Source organism: Bubalus bubalis, chromosome 2 (genome assembly GCF_019923935.1).
Source record: "Bubalus bubalis isolate 160015118507 breed Murrah chromosome 2, NDDB_SH_1, whole genome shotgun sequence".
In the NCBI taxonomy this organism is placed as follows: domain Eukaryota; kingdom Metazoa; phylum Chordata; class Mammalia; order Artiodactyla; family Bovidae; genus Bubalus; species Bubalus bubalis.
In genome coordinates, this window is record NC_059158.1 from 27,221,723 (window position 1) to 27,239,896 (window position 18,174).

General features: G+C 57.2%; 1 protein-coding gene across 11 annotated transcripts in view; it reads left to right on the forward strand.

Annotated features, from left to right (window-relative positions):
* TRAM2 (translocation associated membrane protein 2) overlaps nt 1-17,834 on the forward strand; it is a 69,720-nt gene extending 51,886 nt beyond the window's left edge. For 5 of the 11 annotated variants that reach the window (XM_006056765.4, XM_045162848.1, XM_044929021.2 and 2 more), the window contains exons 3-11: nt 613-722; nt 1,151-1,267; nt 6,728-6,786; nt 7,965-8,049; nt 8,622-8,692; nt 10,293-10,397; nt 10,589-10,732; nt 11,452-11,615; nt 12,725-17,834. In XM_006056765.4, the coding sequence (XP_006056827.1) occupies nt 613-722; nt 1,151-1,267; nt 6,728-6,786; nt 7,965-8,049; nt 8,622-8,692; nt 10,293-10,397; nt 10,589-10,732; nt 11,452-11,615; nt 12,725-12,798 (929 nt within the window). In that variant the 3' untranslated portion in view covers nt 12,799-17,834. Of the gene's footprint in view, nt 1-551; nt 723-1,150; nt 1,268-6,727; nt 6,787-7,964; nt 8,050-8,621; nt 8,693-10,292; nt 10,398-10,588; nt 10,733-11,451; nt 11,616-12,724 lie in introns of all 11 variants that reach the window. The other 6 variants (XM_044929016.2, XM_044929012.2, XM_044929018.2 and 3 more) reach the window with 2 other exon arrangements.
* Nucleotides 17,835-18,174: the final 340 nt, after the last annotated feature.

Below are 18,174 nucleotides of genomic sequence, written 5' to 3' on the forward strand. Positions count from 1 at the left end.
ATGTTGTAAGTCACCTATACTTCAGATTTTTTTTTTTTTGAGGAGGAGTGGGTTTCCTGGTGGCCTAGAGGTTAGGACTCCGGGCTTTCGCTGCCATCGCCTGGGGTCAGGAACTGAGATCCTGCAAGCTGCACAGTGTGGCCAAAAAGCAAAAAGAGGGAGGAGATAAATGGCAGTTTTGATACGAGCTCAGGTTTCTGAGTCCACACTCTGAACCCCACCCCGTGCTTCCTCAATGAAGTCTATAATCTGCGGTCCTGTTTTTACAGAGGAGGCGATTATGGCTCAGAGGTTGGTCACTCTTCTGTAGTCACGCAGCCAGGGAGTGATGAAAGCTGGTTGTCTCCAACCTCTAGCTGCAGCCACCAAGCCCTCCTGCCCAAATCAGGGCATGCCATGGGCTGGCTTCTCTTTACCCCTCCCCACTGGTGCTCCCGGGACCCAAGTCCAGATGGTGGGTGGGTTCTCTGGAATAAACTCTTTCTTCTCAGGCTGAGGTCACAGCCAAAGGGAAGCCCTTGATGGCACCTTCCGCTCCTGTCTCCCTTCAGTTGTGGGTTGCAGAGCGCTTCCTCCGCCGGGGTGCTGACGTGGCTCTCCTTGCCTCCGCAGACGGCGAGACGGTGCACTACCACTACGGCCCGAAAGACCTGGTCACTGTCCTGTTCTACATCTTCATCGCCATCATCCTGCACGCCGTGGTGCAGGAGTACATACTAGACGTGAGTGCCGGGTCTGGGCTCGGAGGTGCGAGGCTGGAGCAGCTGCAGCTCAGGGGCCTCCATCCTCCCCTTTTGCAGGCTCCAGCTGGCCCTGGGGGCTGACCTTCCACACCACACTGTGGTCCCCCTCCCCCTCCCCGCCTCCTAGTAGCGGTGTTTATTCACGGGAGGGAGCTGCCTGAAGTGTGTCAACACAGCGTCATCGGGGCTCACGTGACACGGGTCGGGGATGTCGCCTTTACATCTCGGCTAAAGACATCCACCTCGCTGCTCTTTCAGAGTGCTTGCCTTCAACTCAACGCTGTATGCACATGCAACACTCACACGAAATAGCTTCAGCCCCTTTGTGGGGAGAGCAAAGGTGTTTGAAACCTGCCCGTTATCCATACACTTATATATTAACGCGCAGGTCCCTCTCTTTTCTTTAGAAAATCAGCAAACGGCTTCATCTCTCCAAAGTCAAGCACAGCAAGTTCAACGAATCTGGGCAGCTGGTCGTCTTTCATCTCAGCTCGGTGATCTGGTGCTTCTACGTGGTGGTGACGGTGAGTGGTCCTCGTGACGGCCGGGGCCCGGGCAGCCGTGGCGTCGTGGTGGAAGAGGGGTCAGTGGTTTAGGAGCTGTGTGAAGCCAGGGAGCATCATCTGGTCCAAACGATGTCACGGTGATGACAGCGTACAGCTCCGTAGCTCCGTGACCGCTCCCAGGGCCCCCGCACCGTGCTGTCCCTTGAGCTGAGGTTTATGTTCACCATGGCACCTGGGTCATGGATTGAAGAAATCCAAGCTCAGGTTTTGCAGTGGTCCTGCAGTCACGTGGCTCTGCAGTGGACAGGACTTGAGGCTTTGCTTCTGATTCACCACGTTGGCCTCCCAGGGCATGGCCAGCCCCGCTGTGTGCACATCAGGCCCCTGAGAGTTAGCACCGCCCCCAACGAATGCCTGGAGGAGCAGACAGCGGACCTGCCTCCCCTCTTTGCACAATACGACTCTTAAGCAACCTTTGATACAGCCAAATTCCTTTGTACAGCAGAATGTGGACAGTCCTTTGAAGTTCGCTCTAACAAGCCGGTTGTGCTAGGAAGTTTTTAATTCCCCAACCACAGCCTGGAGCACCTCCTGTCTGTAACCAGGTCTCTTCCTCAGGAGCTAGAATTGTCCTGTGAGAAATCCAGGCCAGGGGCTTGGAAAATTCTGCAACCTTGTGATCTTTTAGGAGTTTCTTTCCCTGCCTCCCCTGACCCCTCACCCTGCTTCCTCTTCCTTAGCGACAGTGGCCCACTCTCCCATCCTCAGGACCCCTCTGTCTCTGGTCTGAACCCTGGACCCATGTTCTCAAAGCAGGACTCAGCATGTTGCCTGTATTTCTGTTACCACAGAACACTAGGGATTTGAAACCCAGGGCCCCAGGCCTCTGTGCTGCGGAGCAGGCCCTGGGGCGGACTTTCGGTGTGGTCTGTGCTGGTAGGGCCCCCCTGCTGTTGTGCAGCGCAGATGCGGGCCCAGGAAGTGTACACACCGCTGGGCTCAGATCTCATCTTGCTGCTGGGTGTTTGGGTCCTGCGGCCTCTGGAGACCTGGAGCTCCCTTGAGGCAGGGCAACTCTGGGGTCCCTCAGATACCTCACTGCTCTTGCCTTGTCTCTGAATCACTGTTGCCCTTTCAGTCTCACCCCACCATCCACCCGAGCTGTGACCCGGCTACTCACGCAGGGGATTTCCCACCCGCTCCAGAGTGTGCAAAGCTCCACGCCAAGTCCCTGCTTCTCCTGGGCCGGTCGAGGGCTTGGAAGCGAGGCTCATTAGTCTTTAGCGGTCGCGCTTTCCTGCGTTCACTCTTAACAGGCTTTTACTGTGGTGACAGCCAGGCCTCCACTGAGCGTCTCCAGCTGGAGATCGAGACCCTGGAAAGTTCGAGTGACCCCGGTCCTTATCCACCACGTGGCTCTTAGCCCTCACGTGCTCCCTCCACGCCATTCCAAGTGAAAGTGACTGAAGAAGAGAGGGTCCTTATGTAAAAGGAGTAAAAATAGCTAGGTTTTTAAAATCATATGTTTCTGTTATGATGAACTTTTTCTCAATTCTTCTCTTTCACTCTCCAGCCAGTTCATCAGCAGGTCCCCTGCCTCCACCAGAACGTGGAGGGCCTGTCCCCTGCTTTCTGCCTGCATCGCTGTCCCCCAGGCCGGTGGGTCTCTGCAGGGGACACTTGACAGGATGCTTCCGGCATCTGGTGGGTCGAGGCCAGCGATGAGCTGAGTGTCCTGCAGTGCACAGGAGAGTTTCCACAGCGAAGCCCGGCCTGGCCCCGGGCATCACTAGTGCCACAGCTGGGCAGCCCTGATCTGTAATCGAGGCCACCATCGTCCTTGCTGGACCACTTGCAGAAGGAGGCTGTTTCCACTCCTGTATCCATCCACCCACCCCTGTCCATTGTCTGCCCAGCCAGACCGATCTTCATCGAGTGTAAACCAAGTCATGCACCCCCTGCTTTCAAAGCCGCTGTCCCACTTGTAGAGAAATTGTGCTTTTTCCTGAGCTCTGGGCCAGCCTTATCCATCTCTTCTCACTCACCCCAGCCCCCACCGTTCCTCTAAACTCTCCTGGCCTTCCTGCCTCCTGGGCTTCGCAGGCAGCGCTCCATCCCCTGACATCCCATGCCTTCCAACTTTCCACCTATATGTCACCTCTGCAGAGAACGCCCCTCCTCTTGTATCTGCTGCACTCCGCCCTCTACTCTGGTGTCTGCTTGTTAACGGGTGTTCTCTGCTGCCTGCTTCTGCCTAGGACTGCTCCCAGAATTGTGCTCACAGCTGGCCCCTGAGTTCAGTTCTCGGTGTGTTCCCAGCATGTACAGCATGTACAGAGTGCTCTCTCAATATTGTTGTGAGAGGGAATAAACTGCAAATGTATCTTCTTGTTCCAGCTTTCAGCAGTTTTTAAAGTAATCAATCACTTGTTTTTATGAATTCACAGATCTTTTTTTTTTTTTTCAAACATGAGCCATACATAAAAGTTTATAAAAAGAGAGTAAAAACTGACCCTAAATCCCTCCCCCACAAATAACCAGTTTTATCTTGGCATTGGATTCAGATTTCTCTCTGCATTGATGTAGGCAGGGTGATGGGGTTGTGGATGGGCCAACTGAACATTTAATAAGAATGTCAACCTCCTACCTTTAATCTAGCCCAACTACTGTTCATCGTTCAGGGCAAAGAAACAGAACTCTACTGCGGAAATCGGGCTGGGTGGGTGCCTGGTCCCCCTGCCTGGCTTCCCAGGGACGCCTCCCTTCCTAGTGTAGGGCTGCAGCTGGGCACTCAGCGGGAGCCTTGCCCTGGAGCACCTTCGGGGCAGGTGTGCAGGTCAGGGCTGCCGCGGCCTGACAGACAGACTGCCTGGAGCGGAACCTCCACAGCGGTGTTCCTCGCAGCGGTGTTCCTGAAGGACCAGTGGGTCCAGGGAGCAGCTGGCCGTATCAGGACTGGGTTCTCCTCTTCCGCGAGTGCTTTCTGGCTGTGGGGGAGGGGAGGGAGTGTGGAGGCTCTGCCGGCCTCCTTGTTGCCTAGTAGATTTGTAGAACCAGGAAGGAACAGAGGACCCCAAAGGCCCCCAGACGGCATACCCGGCGGCAGGGAGATCTGGGGGCGGCGAGCCCACACTCCATGTGGAGCTCCGAGGGTCCCAGCCTGGGCCCCGCTGGGCGGCTGCCTGGCCCGAGGTCTGGAAAAGACTGTTCTCAGAGCAGTGAGTCATTCTTCCTCCGGCTGCCCCGTGCGCCACCCTCCTGCCCTGCGCAGGCAGGCAGCATTGTTCTGGGGCGTTTTCTCTGCCATCGGTTGGCTTCACAGTTCTGACTTCTTTGTCTCCTAAATGAAGGTCCAGGCCAGGAACGTCCCTGTTTAATATCCCAGGATTCTCTGGGCTTTAGATTTCTGTCAGTGCTGCTTTTCTTGGTCAGTGGTTTTTTTTTTTTTTTGGCAGCAATTCTCCCACCTGAGTCCTCGAAGTACTATTTTCCTCCTTAAGTGCATTGGTGCTTCTTCTAGGAAGGAACATCCTGCCTGCTCTGGTTTCTTGGAAGCAAGGGTGGAAGGCTGTGAACCTCTGTGCCCAGGGTTGGTGTCTGATGCAGGTGGCGTGTGGGTGGCAGCAAGGGGTGGCCTCAATGCAGAAAAGGCCCTCTCTTCACCCAGCTCGCCCCGGAGCCTCCCACCGCTTCCGGACTGTGAGGAGGAAGATGGAATGAGGCTAGAAGGGTTTGGGGGATACCATGACTGCCCTGGGCCTGGGCCTGAGGGCACCCAATCAGTTGGGAAGCTGTGTTAATGAGGCCCCGGTCGTGGGTTTGGGGCCATGGGCCATACCTGAAATGTCCTCAGGTGTTGAGTGACTCAAGTGGAGGTAGACTGGCCCTCCCGTGGAAATAAGGCTGAGGCTCCTGTAGCCACCTGGAGGTTCCCCTGTGAGCCACTGGGCCTCCTCCCCCCAGCACAGCCTGGTCCTTGGTCCTGGTGGGAACATCTGAAACTCTCGGCCTCCTCATCCAAGCCACTAGCGTGGTTTCTTTCTGACGGACCGGGCAACCAGGCCTGGGGTGCCAGGACCAGGAGGCTGGGGATGCATCTCAGATTCCAGTTGTACTGCTGAGAAACCACCTTGTTTCTGGGGCTCCTTCCTTTCCCTGTCTCTAAAAGGAGGTCAGGCTGCCATCACCTCCTCTGTCCTCTTTGAGCATCCTGTTGGCCTCCTCACTCTTGGTGGGTTGTTTCCTTGTATGTTTTGTGATCCTGGATAATAAAGTCATCTTTAGCAAGGCTTTGCTTGTCAGAACCCTGTATGTCCTTGGACAAGAGTATGTCCCAGTGGTCTCACTGGCCCACAGTACCGCCAATGCTGAGTTCTTAGGTGGGGACTCCTGGACACACAGGTGATGTCCATGTGCACTCCAAACCCACGTGAAAATGAATCTGAGGTTACAGATGTTCAGGAGGTCATATTTTTTTGTTTCCATACTGAGCCGAGGGTGAGCAGACATCGACCTCTTCTCCCTCTGTTCTTCACCAGATCCTTTCTAGTCTCCCCTTCCTCTGGAGTGGTAGCCTTTTGAGGGTCTTCCTGTCCCCATGTGGGTACATATGCCCTGGTCCCACAGCCTCCGCCCCCTGCTCTGCCCTCCTGGGCCCTAGGGGTTTTGCCTTTCTTATTGTGAGCTCAGCCTTGCATCTGAAAAAACATTTGTTAGATTTCATGCAGCATGTCCAGGTGTCTTCTGATCGGAGGGTTTTCAGGTTGCCTCCCCCTTACTCTGTAAGAGGCCCTGGGCTAGATGCTGGAGATGCAAAGAAGGACTAGAAAAGAACCAGAAAAAAAAAGCCAGAAAAGAAGGCCCTAGGTGTCCTGGCACCAGGACAGGGACTGCACTGTGCGAAGAGTGTCACATGGGCCACCGGTGGGGAGGCCTGTGGGGTCCTGCTGTTGTTTTTGCTCACAGCGTTGTGAAAAACCAGAGGAGGCTTTTCATTTTTCCAGTGGACGGTGATTCTGGAGTTGATCTGCTTATTCACCCTGCAAGCATTTCCTGAGTGCCTGCATGCCAGGCATAATACTCGACACTGTCACATAAACATAAACTGTCACATTTATTTCTAACAATAACTCGGGGAGGGTATTTTTATCCTCATTTTACAGACAAGCCAGCTGAAGCTCAGGGAGACAAACTTGCTCGGAGGATGCGGCCAGTCAGGGTCAGACCCGCAGTCAGACTCGGGTCTTCAGTCAAGTCAGACCCCAGAGCAGGGCTGTTCCTCCTGCATCATGACTCTTTTTTATAATAAAGAGACCGGCCAAGTGCCAGAGAGCCTCCGTGTTCACGTTTTCCATTGCCTCCTTGTTCTGTCATCTGGGGACTAGGTGTGTCTGTGACCCCTAGACCCTGGGCCTGCCCTGGATCCCTGCTGGCCTCACGGTCACGTCTCTAAACACGGTCTCTTTCTGCCCATAACAGGAAGGATACTTAACAAACCCGAGGAGCCTCTGGGAAGACTACCCACATGTGTACCTCCCGTGAGTATTGTCACGTTCTGTCCCCAGGGAGGAGCGGGCTGGGTGTGCCAGCTTCTCGCCCCAGACTGGCCAGAACATGGGCCAGTGGGCATGAAGACTGGATGCCCCCAAGCCTTCTGGGGCCAGTGTCGTGGAGGCCAGTCTGAGAGCTGCTGCCTCCCCCAGTGCTCGCGGGTGCTTCCTGCAGGAGCTTGGGTGCTTCCTGCAGGAGCTCGGGTGCAGGGTCTCCGCCCAGCTGCCCTCAGGGAGCACTGCAGATGGCAGGGGTCCAGAGGGCTTATAAACCCCAGACAGTCCTTCCTTACAGTTCTGGAGGCTGGCAGACCTAGCGTCTGCTGAGGCCGCTTCCTGCTTCACAGAGGCATCTTCCTCACATGCAGAAGCAGAGAAGGGCCTCTGTCACCAGGGCCCTAATCCCACTCAGGAGGGTCCACCCCTGTGCCCTCATCACCTCCCAGAGGTCCCACGTCCTGGTACCCTGTCACTGCGGAGTTAGGATTTCAAATGTGAATTTCAAGGGTAGGGGCTGCAAGTGTTGGGTCTGTAGCAGGTTCCTAAACTGCCGGGAGGAAGGGGGAAGCAGAGCCACTGCCTGGAGCTCCGTGGGCTGCGCCTCCTGGCACCTGCTCACATCCACACCTGTGTGTCTCTGAGCAGCACCCCCTCCTCTCCTAGTCTGATGGGATACCAAGAGGGCAAAGCTGGGCCCACATGCCCCTGAGACGACTCTCAGGCTGTCCTAAGATCCTTAGAACGGCAACCCCAGAGACTTAGCAGAGTTAGATCCATCCTCTGGCTGAGACCCCTGCCTTCCTTGGCACATAACCACTGCCCACTACCTCCTCCCTGACAGGGCTCTGGAATCAGGCCTCTCCTTAGCCTTTCCTCCTCTGGGCTGAAGACCCCCCTCCTCTGCTCTTTTCATCCTTCTTGTGTCTTTTCATGGGCTTCCTGTGTCCCTCCACGTGTGGAGCAGTGTCCCAGCCCAGGGATCTAGTGCATGCCAGCTGCCCGCCCCCACTCCCTGCAACCCAGCTCTCCCCAACCCGCCCCTCCCTGCAACCCAGCTCTCCCCCACCTGCCCCTCCCTCAGCCCAGCTCCTCACACAACCTGCCCCCGCCCGCCCTGGCAGGGGCTTCTCTCCATCCCTCTGGGTGACTGGCCCCCTTGTCTCCAGCTTCCAGGTGAAGTTCTTCTACCTGTGCCAGCTGGCCTACTGGCTGCACGCACTTCCCGAGCTCTACTTCCAGAAGGTACGGAAGGTGAGTACTCGCCACCCCTCTCTGATACCACCTGTCCCCCCACCTTCCTGCTGTTCCTCTCTCTGGCCACCCACTCATGGGGGGTGGAGATGGGTGTGTGTTGAGTGAGATGCTGAGCAAGCGCCTGTCAGAGTCTCCCTGACATCCTCCAGGATTGTTGGGGGTGGGGTGGGGCGCTGCCAGGTCGGCCTCTTCCTCCCCCTGAGGATGTGTGACTTTGGGGGAAACCTGACTCATCTTCAGGGGAGCTGATGGAGAGATCTTTGCCTTTTCCACAGAGATTTTTTTTTTTTTTTTAAACTTCCCTCTGACTTATTTCCAAAAGCCCTTGTTCCCCAGTTCCTGTCTCTTCTTTTTCAACCCAGTCCCGCCCTCTGACCATCGAGTTACCTTTGGACTTTGAACAGCCTGGTGCACGGGTCTCTGGGGGGACCCCAGGCTGCCTGTGTTAGAGCAGCATCGTTCTGCACCCCTCCTGCCTGCTCTGCAGCTCCACCTGCACCTTCTTCCCCTGCTCCTGCATCTCAGGTTAGGGAGTCAGCACATGTGCAGTTTGTGTCTCTGTCTTGCAGGAGGAGATCCCGCGGCAGCTCCAGTACATCTGCCTGTACTTGGTCCACATAGCAGGCGCATACCTCTTAAAGTGAGTGGGACCCAGAGTGGGCCAGGTCTCCCCGCCCGTTTACGTTTGTGCCCCTCTCCACACCATCATTCAATCAGGAGGCACTGATCAGACACTGTGTGTACCAAGCACCGTGCTGACACCTGGGAACACTTAGATGGACAGTGGATGGTTGCTTTATGTTTACCGGACTTTTTCTCCGACGAGTAGGAGAGAAAACTACAAAGATAAGTGGGATGAACACTGTGCTACCACGTGGACCACCTGCCACGGGAACCCAGAGGAGTGACCGCCTCAACCCGAGACAGAGCTGGGAGGGATCTGAGGCATACAGCTGCCGACCCAGGGCGTTGCAGGTTGCCGGCAGCCTGAGCGGGGCTCCCGCCCCACGCGTCCAGGTGGGGGCGCTGCCAGAGCTCGTGGCCCTGGACTTCCCTTTGGTCTGCAGTGAAGCGTAGAATAGGCACTGCTTGGCTGTCCTGAGGTCAGAAGCGTGGCCGTCACCCCGAGTGTGTCTGTAGTGAAGAGAATCACTGCTGGGCAGGATGTGTCTTCTAGTTTGGAGTTTTCTCGGGCTGCGTTTTTTAGCAGGACAGGAAAGCAATGCGCCGTGTAGCCTTCTCAGGTGCCCCGGGGGTGCCGGCCCTGGGGTCTCCTGGGTCTGTGCTACAGGCCTCCTGTGAGAATGACCAAACAGGGCGACCCAGAGCCAGGTCCGTTCTCTCTGGAGGCTGGGAGCAGCGTCCGTGCCTGGACAGGCCTCTGAAGGGCACAGGCCGTGTGGGGCCCGCTCTGCTCTTGGTGCTGCGTGCAGGGCAGGTCTGAGCAAGCCAGCCCGCAGTCACCCAGCAGTGAGGCGAGGATGGGCTGAGGGTGCACAGGCAGGACCGCTCGAAGGAAGGGAAGGAGTGTCCGTCAGGAAAGAGTTTCCCGTGGTGGGCAGGATGAGGAGGTGGCCCCTCTGTGGTGGGAAGAGCTCTCTGAGGAGGGAACTTGGTGCGGGGGCGAGTGGCAGAATCAGGCAGGTGGAGACCTGGGCGGGGGCGGGCTGTGCAGGAGAGGGGACCCCAGGAGCAGAGCCCTGAGGTGGGAGTGGGGCTGGGAAATGAGGCTTGTGACGGTCAAGGGCACGATCCCACTGGCCAGCCTCGGCTGTGTGGAGGCCCTGGGCCACCCTCAGTCATGCTCTCGACCATTCTTAGGATCCAGAGAACTCGTGGTTTAAGAGGCCAGTTCACTCACACGTATTCTTACGTTGTGTTGAGTTTTGCTTCTTCGTGCGCCTCTTAGCCATGAAGACTTGGATGATAAATCGGGCAGTGGGACTCCCTCCCACCAGCCCCCCCAGTATTTCTGCACGTGCACAGCTCAGCTACTCGCCGTGAGCACCTTTTCTGTGGCCCCACCCTGGGCCAGGTGATGAATGCAGAGTGACGGGTGCTGTGAAGTCAGCCAGGTCCACGGGGGGAGCGGGTCGGGGCAGCGGGCCCAGACAGAGCAGGTGAAAGGCCAGGCTCGGTGTGGGGGCAGACTGGAAGCAGAGCTGAATCGCGGGCTGAGGCAGGGCCCCAGGGCGATGGGTGTCTCACGGGGACTGTGAGGCTCGCCTGTGTCTCCGCAGCCTGAGCCGCCTGGGCCTCGTCCTGCTCCTGCTGCAATACTCGACCGAGTTCCTCTTCCACACGGCCCGGCTCTGCCACTTCGCGGACGAGAACAACGAGAAGCTGTGAGTGATGCTGAGGCCAGGGCGTGGGATGGGAGGGCCCTGGGGCTAGGTGGAGCCCTGGGGTTATTTTTTTCCTGGAGCATCTTATTCTGGACATCTCAGTTCTCAAGCACCCTCCCTGACCACCCTTGAACCCTCTTCCCGTTCGGGCCCCAAAGGCTGACACACCTTCTGCACCTCCCTGCGGGCAGGTTCAACGCCTGGGCGGCCGTATTTGGAGTCACCCGCCTCTTCATCCTCACCCTTGCCGTGCTGGCCATCGGCTTCGGCCTCGCTCGCATGGAAAACCAGGCCTTTGACCCCGAGAAAGGGAACTTCAACACGTTACTCTGCAGGTGAGCTGGCCAAGAGCCTTGTGAACTCAGCCCAACTTCAGCTAGAGGTCAGGAGGGGGCAGACCCCCAGGTCTCCTGCACCTTGATGTTTAGGGGGGAATCTCAGACATCCAGCTGGGAGGGGAAAAGAGATGCCACCCCCCTGCTTCCATCACAGCTGTCTCTCCTGCCTGGCCCTAGTCCGTCAGTCTGCAGGCCAGGTCCCGGTGCCAACAAGGGTCCCCCGCCGGTTCACGCCTCACGGTGGGTGCTGGGCTCACAAACAGCCTCTCATCTGTCCGTCACGGCCCCTTGTGGGCTCTTCACAGCATGTTCTCCCAAGTGGCCAGAAGGGCAGCGAGGAGGCCATGGACCTCATGATCTGGGGTGGGGGGGTCAGAGATTTATCTGGGTTGCTCGCCGGATGAGAAGTCGCTCTTCTAGAATGATTTCTGCTGTATCGTACCTCAGTTCACTTGAACCACCACCCCCCGCCCCAATGATATGGAGCTTACATGTGCCGTGTTCTGGGCGGCAGGTCCCGGGCAGGTACAGGGCGTTGTGACAGGAGCTGGAATCACATCTATCACCTCCTCCCGGCCGGCACACCCCCCTCCCCCGCCACGCGCCTGGAGCTGAGCCCGGCACTGGCTACGTTCTTCCCGGAGGGCTGGCGGGCCGGGCGCTGCGGGGTCCTGGCTGTGCCTCCGCCCAGGCCCACCCGGCCCTTCTCCCCACAGGCTGTGCGTGCTGCTGCTGGTGTGTGCCGCCCAGGCGTGGCTCATGTGGCGCTTCATCCACTCGCAGCTGCGGCACTGGCGCGAGTATTGGAGCGAGCAGAGCGCCAAGCGCAGGGTGCCTGCTGCCCCCAGGCTAGCAGCCAGGCTCACCAAGAGGGAGTCGGGTGAGTGTGGATCTGCGTGGGGCAGGTGGGCTCCCCCAGGACCCTGGACCAGACCTGCTGCTCCTCCTCCCCAAAGGGGACTCTTGGGCTCCTGCCGGGGCCTGACTGGCACGTGGCTGGGCCCAGATGGCTTGTTGCGGGGGCAGGGGCAGGCAGGTGAGGCAGGGGCCCTCGTGGCCACAGAGGGCAGGGCGGCGGTGGGGTGGGGAGCTCTGGCAGGAAGCATGCCTTCAGGCTGGCCTTGGGGACCCCATCAAGGGCGGCCGCGTGTCCTCACCTGCCCCCTTGCTCTGCATCTCGGCCTGGCTGTCTCCCAGGATGCTGGCTCTGCGTCTCTTCAGGGGTGACCCGAGGTGACAGCACTAGGGGCTGGCGGATGGGGGACACCCCCTTCTCCTCCGGCCCCGCCAGGTCCTGGGGCGCTGCCAGCCCCATGCTCTCCATGCAGCCTGGGGGCCTGTCTGCGCCAGGCTCTGTCTTCTGAGTCACCGGCCTTTCTCCAGGTGTGGCCTGCTTGGCAGGGCTTGTGTGTGTTTCAGACACGTGTGCGGCTGGGTGTGGCTAGGAGTCAGGCCTCGCTGGGGGCGGGGGTGGGTACGGGGCGAGGCTGCAGCCAGATGAGCCTCTGACTCTGAGCAAGGAGACTGGGGTGTTGCTGACAAGAAAAAGCGGAGTTTTTTCGGGCAGAGGGAGCATCAGGCAAGAGGGTACGGCCTTGTCCCTGCAGCCTCTCCACCACCTCCTGTCCGGCTGGTCAGCTTCCCTGAGTCTTTGCTGAAGCCGGCCAGTGCCCTGCAGGGGCCTGAGGGGAGCTGAGGAATCCAGAGGCCTTGGAGTGATTTCAGGAGGGTCTGGGCCGGCCTCGGTGGCTGCGTGTCACCCCAGCGCCTCCTGCGAAGGATAGAGACCAGCCAGCTTAGCGGGGATCAGGAGCCCCCGGGAGCGGCCTGCTGGTGTCCTTCGCCATGGGGGGCTGCAGCCTGGGTCCCCTCAGCTTGTCCCGTGGAGAGCCACAGGGCTGCCAGGCCTCCCCCGACCCCTCTGCTCCCACCCCTACCTCCCGCTTCAGACGCAACAGAAACACCACGTCCGTCTCCTTTTATTCCCAGGTTACCACGAAAATGGGGTGGTGAAAGCCGAGAATGGAACCTCCACACGGACTAAGAAACTGAAGTCTCCTTAAGGCCAAAGTGCTGAGAACAGCAATCCTCTCGTGGGGGCCAGCAGGGAGCGCCCCCACCCGCCTTCCTGCTCCAGGCGCCCCGCCTCAAACAGCACAACCCCGTCTTCACACAGGGCCTTTTCCTCTTTCTTACGTCTCAGCTGTCTCCTCTTCTTCCTCCATGAACCGTTCTCAATAAAACCAAAAATCTCCCTCTTTCCCTTCCTCAGACCGCCTCACCTCCTCACCTCTGTCCTGGGTGGGGTTTGCTAGAAGCCCAGGCTCTCTCACGGTTCCTTTTCTGTCGGCCTCCTCTTTCTCTTCTTTCATGGCTTGTTTCTCTTTCTACTCGTTAGTGTACCTTATCGTGCAATTTCTCCATGTCTGATTTTTTACAACGAGAGGAGGCTAAGCCTGCAGTGCTGGCCATCCAGTACCCAGTCCCTGGGACTTGAGTCGGCCGCCCTGTGCCATGGAGCCTCCGCCAGGCCGGCAGCGGCCCCTCGGTGATCTCTGTGCGGATGGGCAGCAGGAGGAGAGACCGGCTCTCTCGGATCATCATCTCCTAGGTGCTGATGAACTGACGAGATGTATGATTCCAGTTCTGCACGTGCCATCTTGAGTACCACCCCCCCCTCCCCCGTCCCGGGGGCCCTTTCTAGTCCTAAGTGCCAAGGCTTTTGGCTTTGGGACGTGACAACTCGTTCCAGAAGGATGGTGGTGACTGAATTGGGTCCCGTGGCTGATCATGCATTGGCAGCCACCCCTGCTCTCTGTCGGGGACCTGCTAGAGGAGGATGAGTCATCACACTCTACAGCAAGAGCAAAGTAACCGGCGCGGTGGGCACCTCCAGAGAGGTAATGTGGCAGAAACGACGGCGTCGACCTGGCCTTCTGCAGCACGTCCAGCTGCACTGCGCTTCCCATCTTTCACCAGCAACCAAACCAAACAGCAGTTAACAAACCAGCCCAGCGGGGGACACGCCGGTTCTAAACCCAGCAGCCCTGCCTGTTGGGGGCTGGCCTTGCCCCTGACTTCATCTCTTTCGCTGCAGGAACACTAAGTTCCCCGGTGACCCCTGGTGCCCCATCGAGGGTCACCTAGGCCCCTCACCCGCAAGCCTCACTTGCTGACTGTCCTATGGAGTTGTCGTTGTCTGCTGCTGTTTGCTGAGCACGCCCACAGCATTTTAGACGGTATAAACCCAGGCTGACTCAGAATCGCTCTGCTGGTTAGGAGGGCAGACCCAGCTTTGTTGACGGGAGTCTTTTTGCACCTTCCCCCTACGTGTTCCCTCCCAACCCCCCAAAGACAAGGCTTCCAGGCCTCACAGTGCCTTGTGAGGACTCCAGCAGGGAGCGAGGCTCTCAGGAGGACACCTGAGTGCCGTGCGGAGCTGGTGGGAGCAGGCATGTTAGTGCCATTTGAGGGGCTGCTCTTCTCCCTGACATCAGAATAGAAAGTAAACCTTGAGTTATTACCCAGCATGGGGGAAATGGGTCTCTTCATCAAGGCAGCTTCCTTCTCCAGGTCACTTGCCCCAGAGAGAAGTTTTAATCTCCCAGTGCCTGGGATTTGCTTCCTGACAGCCTGGTAGACCCTCACCTCTCTGCTCAGGATGAGGCCCTGGAGAGGGGAAGGGGTTCTCTTGATTACCATTAGGAGAGGGACAATGCTTGTGAAAACGCGAATTTCTCCCATCTTCTCCTTCCCTGACACTTATCTGGGCTGCAAGGGAGAATGTTGGTGAAAGGGTGGCTTGTACCAACTGAGCGGACCCAGTCTAGAAAGCCCTCAGCCGTTCAAATAGTCCCCCTCCCCACTCGTGGCTGTAGCTAAGTTTCTGCTCCTGCTTGCCTGGGGATGCTGTGTATGTAACCCAGGTCAGCCTGCAGCCTCCTCAGCCTGCCCGCTGGCCTCATGCCCGGCCCAGTCCTCTCTAGGTGTCCTTGGCCTTGGCACTGCTCCCCGGAGGCCACCCCCCATGCTGGGGAGCCCTGCAGCCTCATGCCTTCTCCCTGGGCCGGGGAGGAGGGAGCCGCAGCTGGGGCCCTGCCCAGAGCAGCGTCCCTTCTCGGGTACCAAGGTGATCACTGACAGAACACAGGTGTTTGGCGTGCCCTTGGTCTCCGCGGTACCGTGTGCCTCACGGTGGCACCACCGGCCTGGGCCCGGGCCGACTCTCACTGCATCCTAAACGATGGGGTCGGTTCCCCGATGAGAGTTTGGGAAATCTTCCCCACCGTGTGAAGCCCCTGAGAACATTACGGAAGGCTAGTGTCCCACCCGCCAGCTTCAGGAGTGATTTGAGGGGAGGCTGAGAGGGTAACTGTGGGTGCCTGTCACCCCAGGCATGCCTGGCACATTTGCTTCAGAGCAGAGCCAAGCCTGTGGCAGGTTGGCTCACAGTGTGTGACCAGGGGCCGAGAAATCTCAGTTCCGCTTGGTCTTGAGAACTTGGGCTGCCTTGTCTTGGTTTGGCCATTCTGACTCTGTTCTTCAGTCTCAAATCCTCTGTGATGGCCCGGCCAGACGCCCCCAAGTTTGAGAGGCTGCTTAGCACCATCTGCCAGGAGCCGAGCAGACACTTATCTACCTCAGCAGCCCCACCCCACCCCATCATCGCCGGCTGGCACACGTTGGGGCATCTGGTAGCATGGGAGAGGAGGCCCTGGGGTGGCGATCCTAACCCTCCCTGGAGGCTCTGTGATGGGAAGTTGTTGTCTCGCTCTGGGTTCTGATAACTGCATATTATTCCTTGGTTATAGATGCCCCTTCTGAAGGCAGGGCAGTTCTGGGGGACACAGGAGCAGGCCGAGCTGGGCCTGGTCAGTCCTAGTCCTGCATGTGTCTCTGCAGACCTGCGTCCTTTCCCAACAAGGGCCTCTCCCATTCCTGTCCCAAGCAGAGCTACCACACTTCAGAAACCAGACTACCAGCTACCAGACTTCAGAATCCCTGCCCTGGCCCCCTCTGCAGAGGGTGCTGTTGACTGGAAAGCCCTGGAGCTGGGCCAGGTGTTCCGGGATGCGCGCGGCTGGGTTTGCTTTGGGGACCTGTTTTCTTGTCACCTTTGACTTTCCTCGGTGCTGAGGAGAAGGTAGGGGCAGGGTGTGTGCCCCCCTCCCGGGTTCAAGTTCAAAGTGGCTGCTCCTTGCAGCCTTTTGGGTTCTTTCCTGGGCTTCGGCCTCCCTGTCGGTCTGTCCTAGGCTGGGGGGCCAAGAAGGCTGGGAGGTCTGCATGTGACTCGCACCTGCAGGGGCCCCCGTGTCCCAGTGAACAGACCCCCTCTCCTGAGGGTCAGGGCCTGACCTCGTGGAGAGTGGCTTGTGAGTCAGGGCCGCCGAGTGGTCTTTCTCTCTCCACACTGCCATCTTGGCTCGCAGCCCTCTCCTCAGGAGGGCTTAGGCACGACTGCACCACTGGGCTGTTGACAGATCACTTGGGACCTAAGTCGAGTCTCCCCCAGGTATGGCTGCCTCAGGGAGGAGCCTTCACTAACTTCTCTCTCTCTCAGTTCTTGCGTGAGTAGTAATTCTTTTCAGAAGGCTGTGAAAGACCACGGTTCCCCCAGCCGCCTCCCTTACCAGCTCGCTCTCTTTTATGGAGGTCCCCAGAAAGCACGGGGACGCTGGCTCTGCGAGGCCTCTTTCTGCCCTGAGCTGATCCTGTATCTTTTTGTCAGAAGTGCCTTCCTTACCGGGGTCTCCTGGCCTCCACTGCAGTGTGTGGCCAGCCCCCGGCCCCAGTACGGCTCCGTGGAAAAGGGACACGGACTGTGAGTTTCCCCTCATTCGTCTTAGCCTCGCCCCCGCCCGTTGTCAGGACCTGGTGGTTTCCAGTTCCTCCTCGAGTCCAGGTGCTTGTGAGGGCCCCTCTGCGGGCAGCTGCCCATCAGGGAAGCTTGGGGCTCCCTGGGCACCAGGCGCCATGCCTCTGGCTCATGCGCTGAACCCTGCTCATCCAGCTCCCCCGACGTGTAGAAGAAAAGGTATCCTCGCAGCAGCCTCTTCTCATCTGTTCTGTTTCCCATTCGACCCAAAGTTTATGCAGGAAGGTGTTTACTCTTACAGATGCCCGTCTGACGTGGGTCCTGCTGGGCTGTGGCAGACGCCCCCTCCGTGCAGTGTTACCTTGTTGAGCATCAGCTCCCCCTCGCCCGCCCCTTCCCGCCACCTCCTCCCTCTTCCGGGTTGTGCAATAACTCTCCCAGCCAGTGGTCTTTCCCACAGGCCGTCTGTCCCTCCCAGTGCTCGGCCACTGGGGCAGGACGGGACCCACGGGAGGGTGGTCGTCATCCCCACAGAAGAAACGGTAGCCACGCTCCCTCTTTGTCGTTCTCGTGACCTTGGTGGCACTCTAGTGGAACATTATAGCATTGTCTTAGAAGTCCCTGTATTTTTTAAACTGTTTAAAAAGGAAAAAAAAAAAAAAACCATCCTCACGATGGGGCATTAATAGGTTAGCATCTGGGAATAAGATCTGTGAGACACCCGAGGCATCACCAGCACTTCGCTGAAAGCATTCACGAGTTTGTGTGGAGAGGAGGGAGGTTTTCCTGGGAATCAGCCGTGTGTGGGCACCCGGTCACCCGATCACATCTGACCAGTGCTAAGTGCCACCATCTCCTTGGGTACAGAGTCAAGTGTTTATGTGATGAGACGCTACACCTCATCGTTTTCAGTTTCTCTTGTTTAATAAACATCTGAAGGATGAGCTGAGGCTGCTGGTGCCCTGAGCAACTCATAATGCAGATGTGGACGAAGTATCTCTTCACTTTTCCACTTCAGCCTGTTCATGTTATGGACCAAATTTCCAACGAGGAACTCAAGGAAAATTTGTACCTGCCGTATTTATGCTTTCATGTAAAAGGGTTTTGTTTTTTTTTGAGGGGGCTCTTTATACTTTCAGTGAACTTTTTTCCAAATCCTTTTCCCACTGTGTCTGTCCGATTTTAAAACAAATTACAGTTTTGTATGAATTTTTTAAAATGTACATTTTGAGACAAATGATCAAATATTTTTGAAATAACTGAATAAAAGGCATAGAATTATTAGTCTAGTTGTCTCAGGTATTATTGCTTTTTACCTGGATGCTCACATTTGCTTTTTAAAATTGCAGTTATTTTATTTCACCTCGAAATCAGATGGTTATAAGGGAATTGATTAGGGTGTTGCTTCAATGCATTTATAGAGTATGTTTCTTCCCCTGAAGATTGAAAAGGTTACAATTAAGATTGTTTGAAAATAGTGACATTGCTGGCAACTTTTTTTTGTAAGAACTTGCACCAACTGTAATCTTAAGTTTGTATTCGCAAGTGTGCTTTTATATGAAGAATGAGTTTGCGGCCATTTCAACCTCATTTCTAATGTTTTTCACTGTTAGTAATTTCTTGC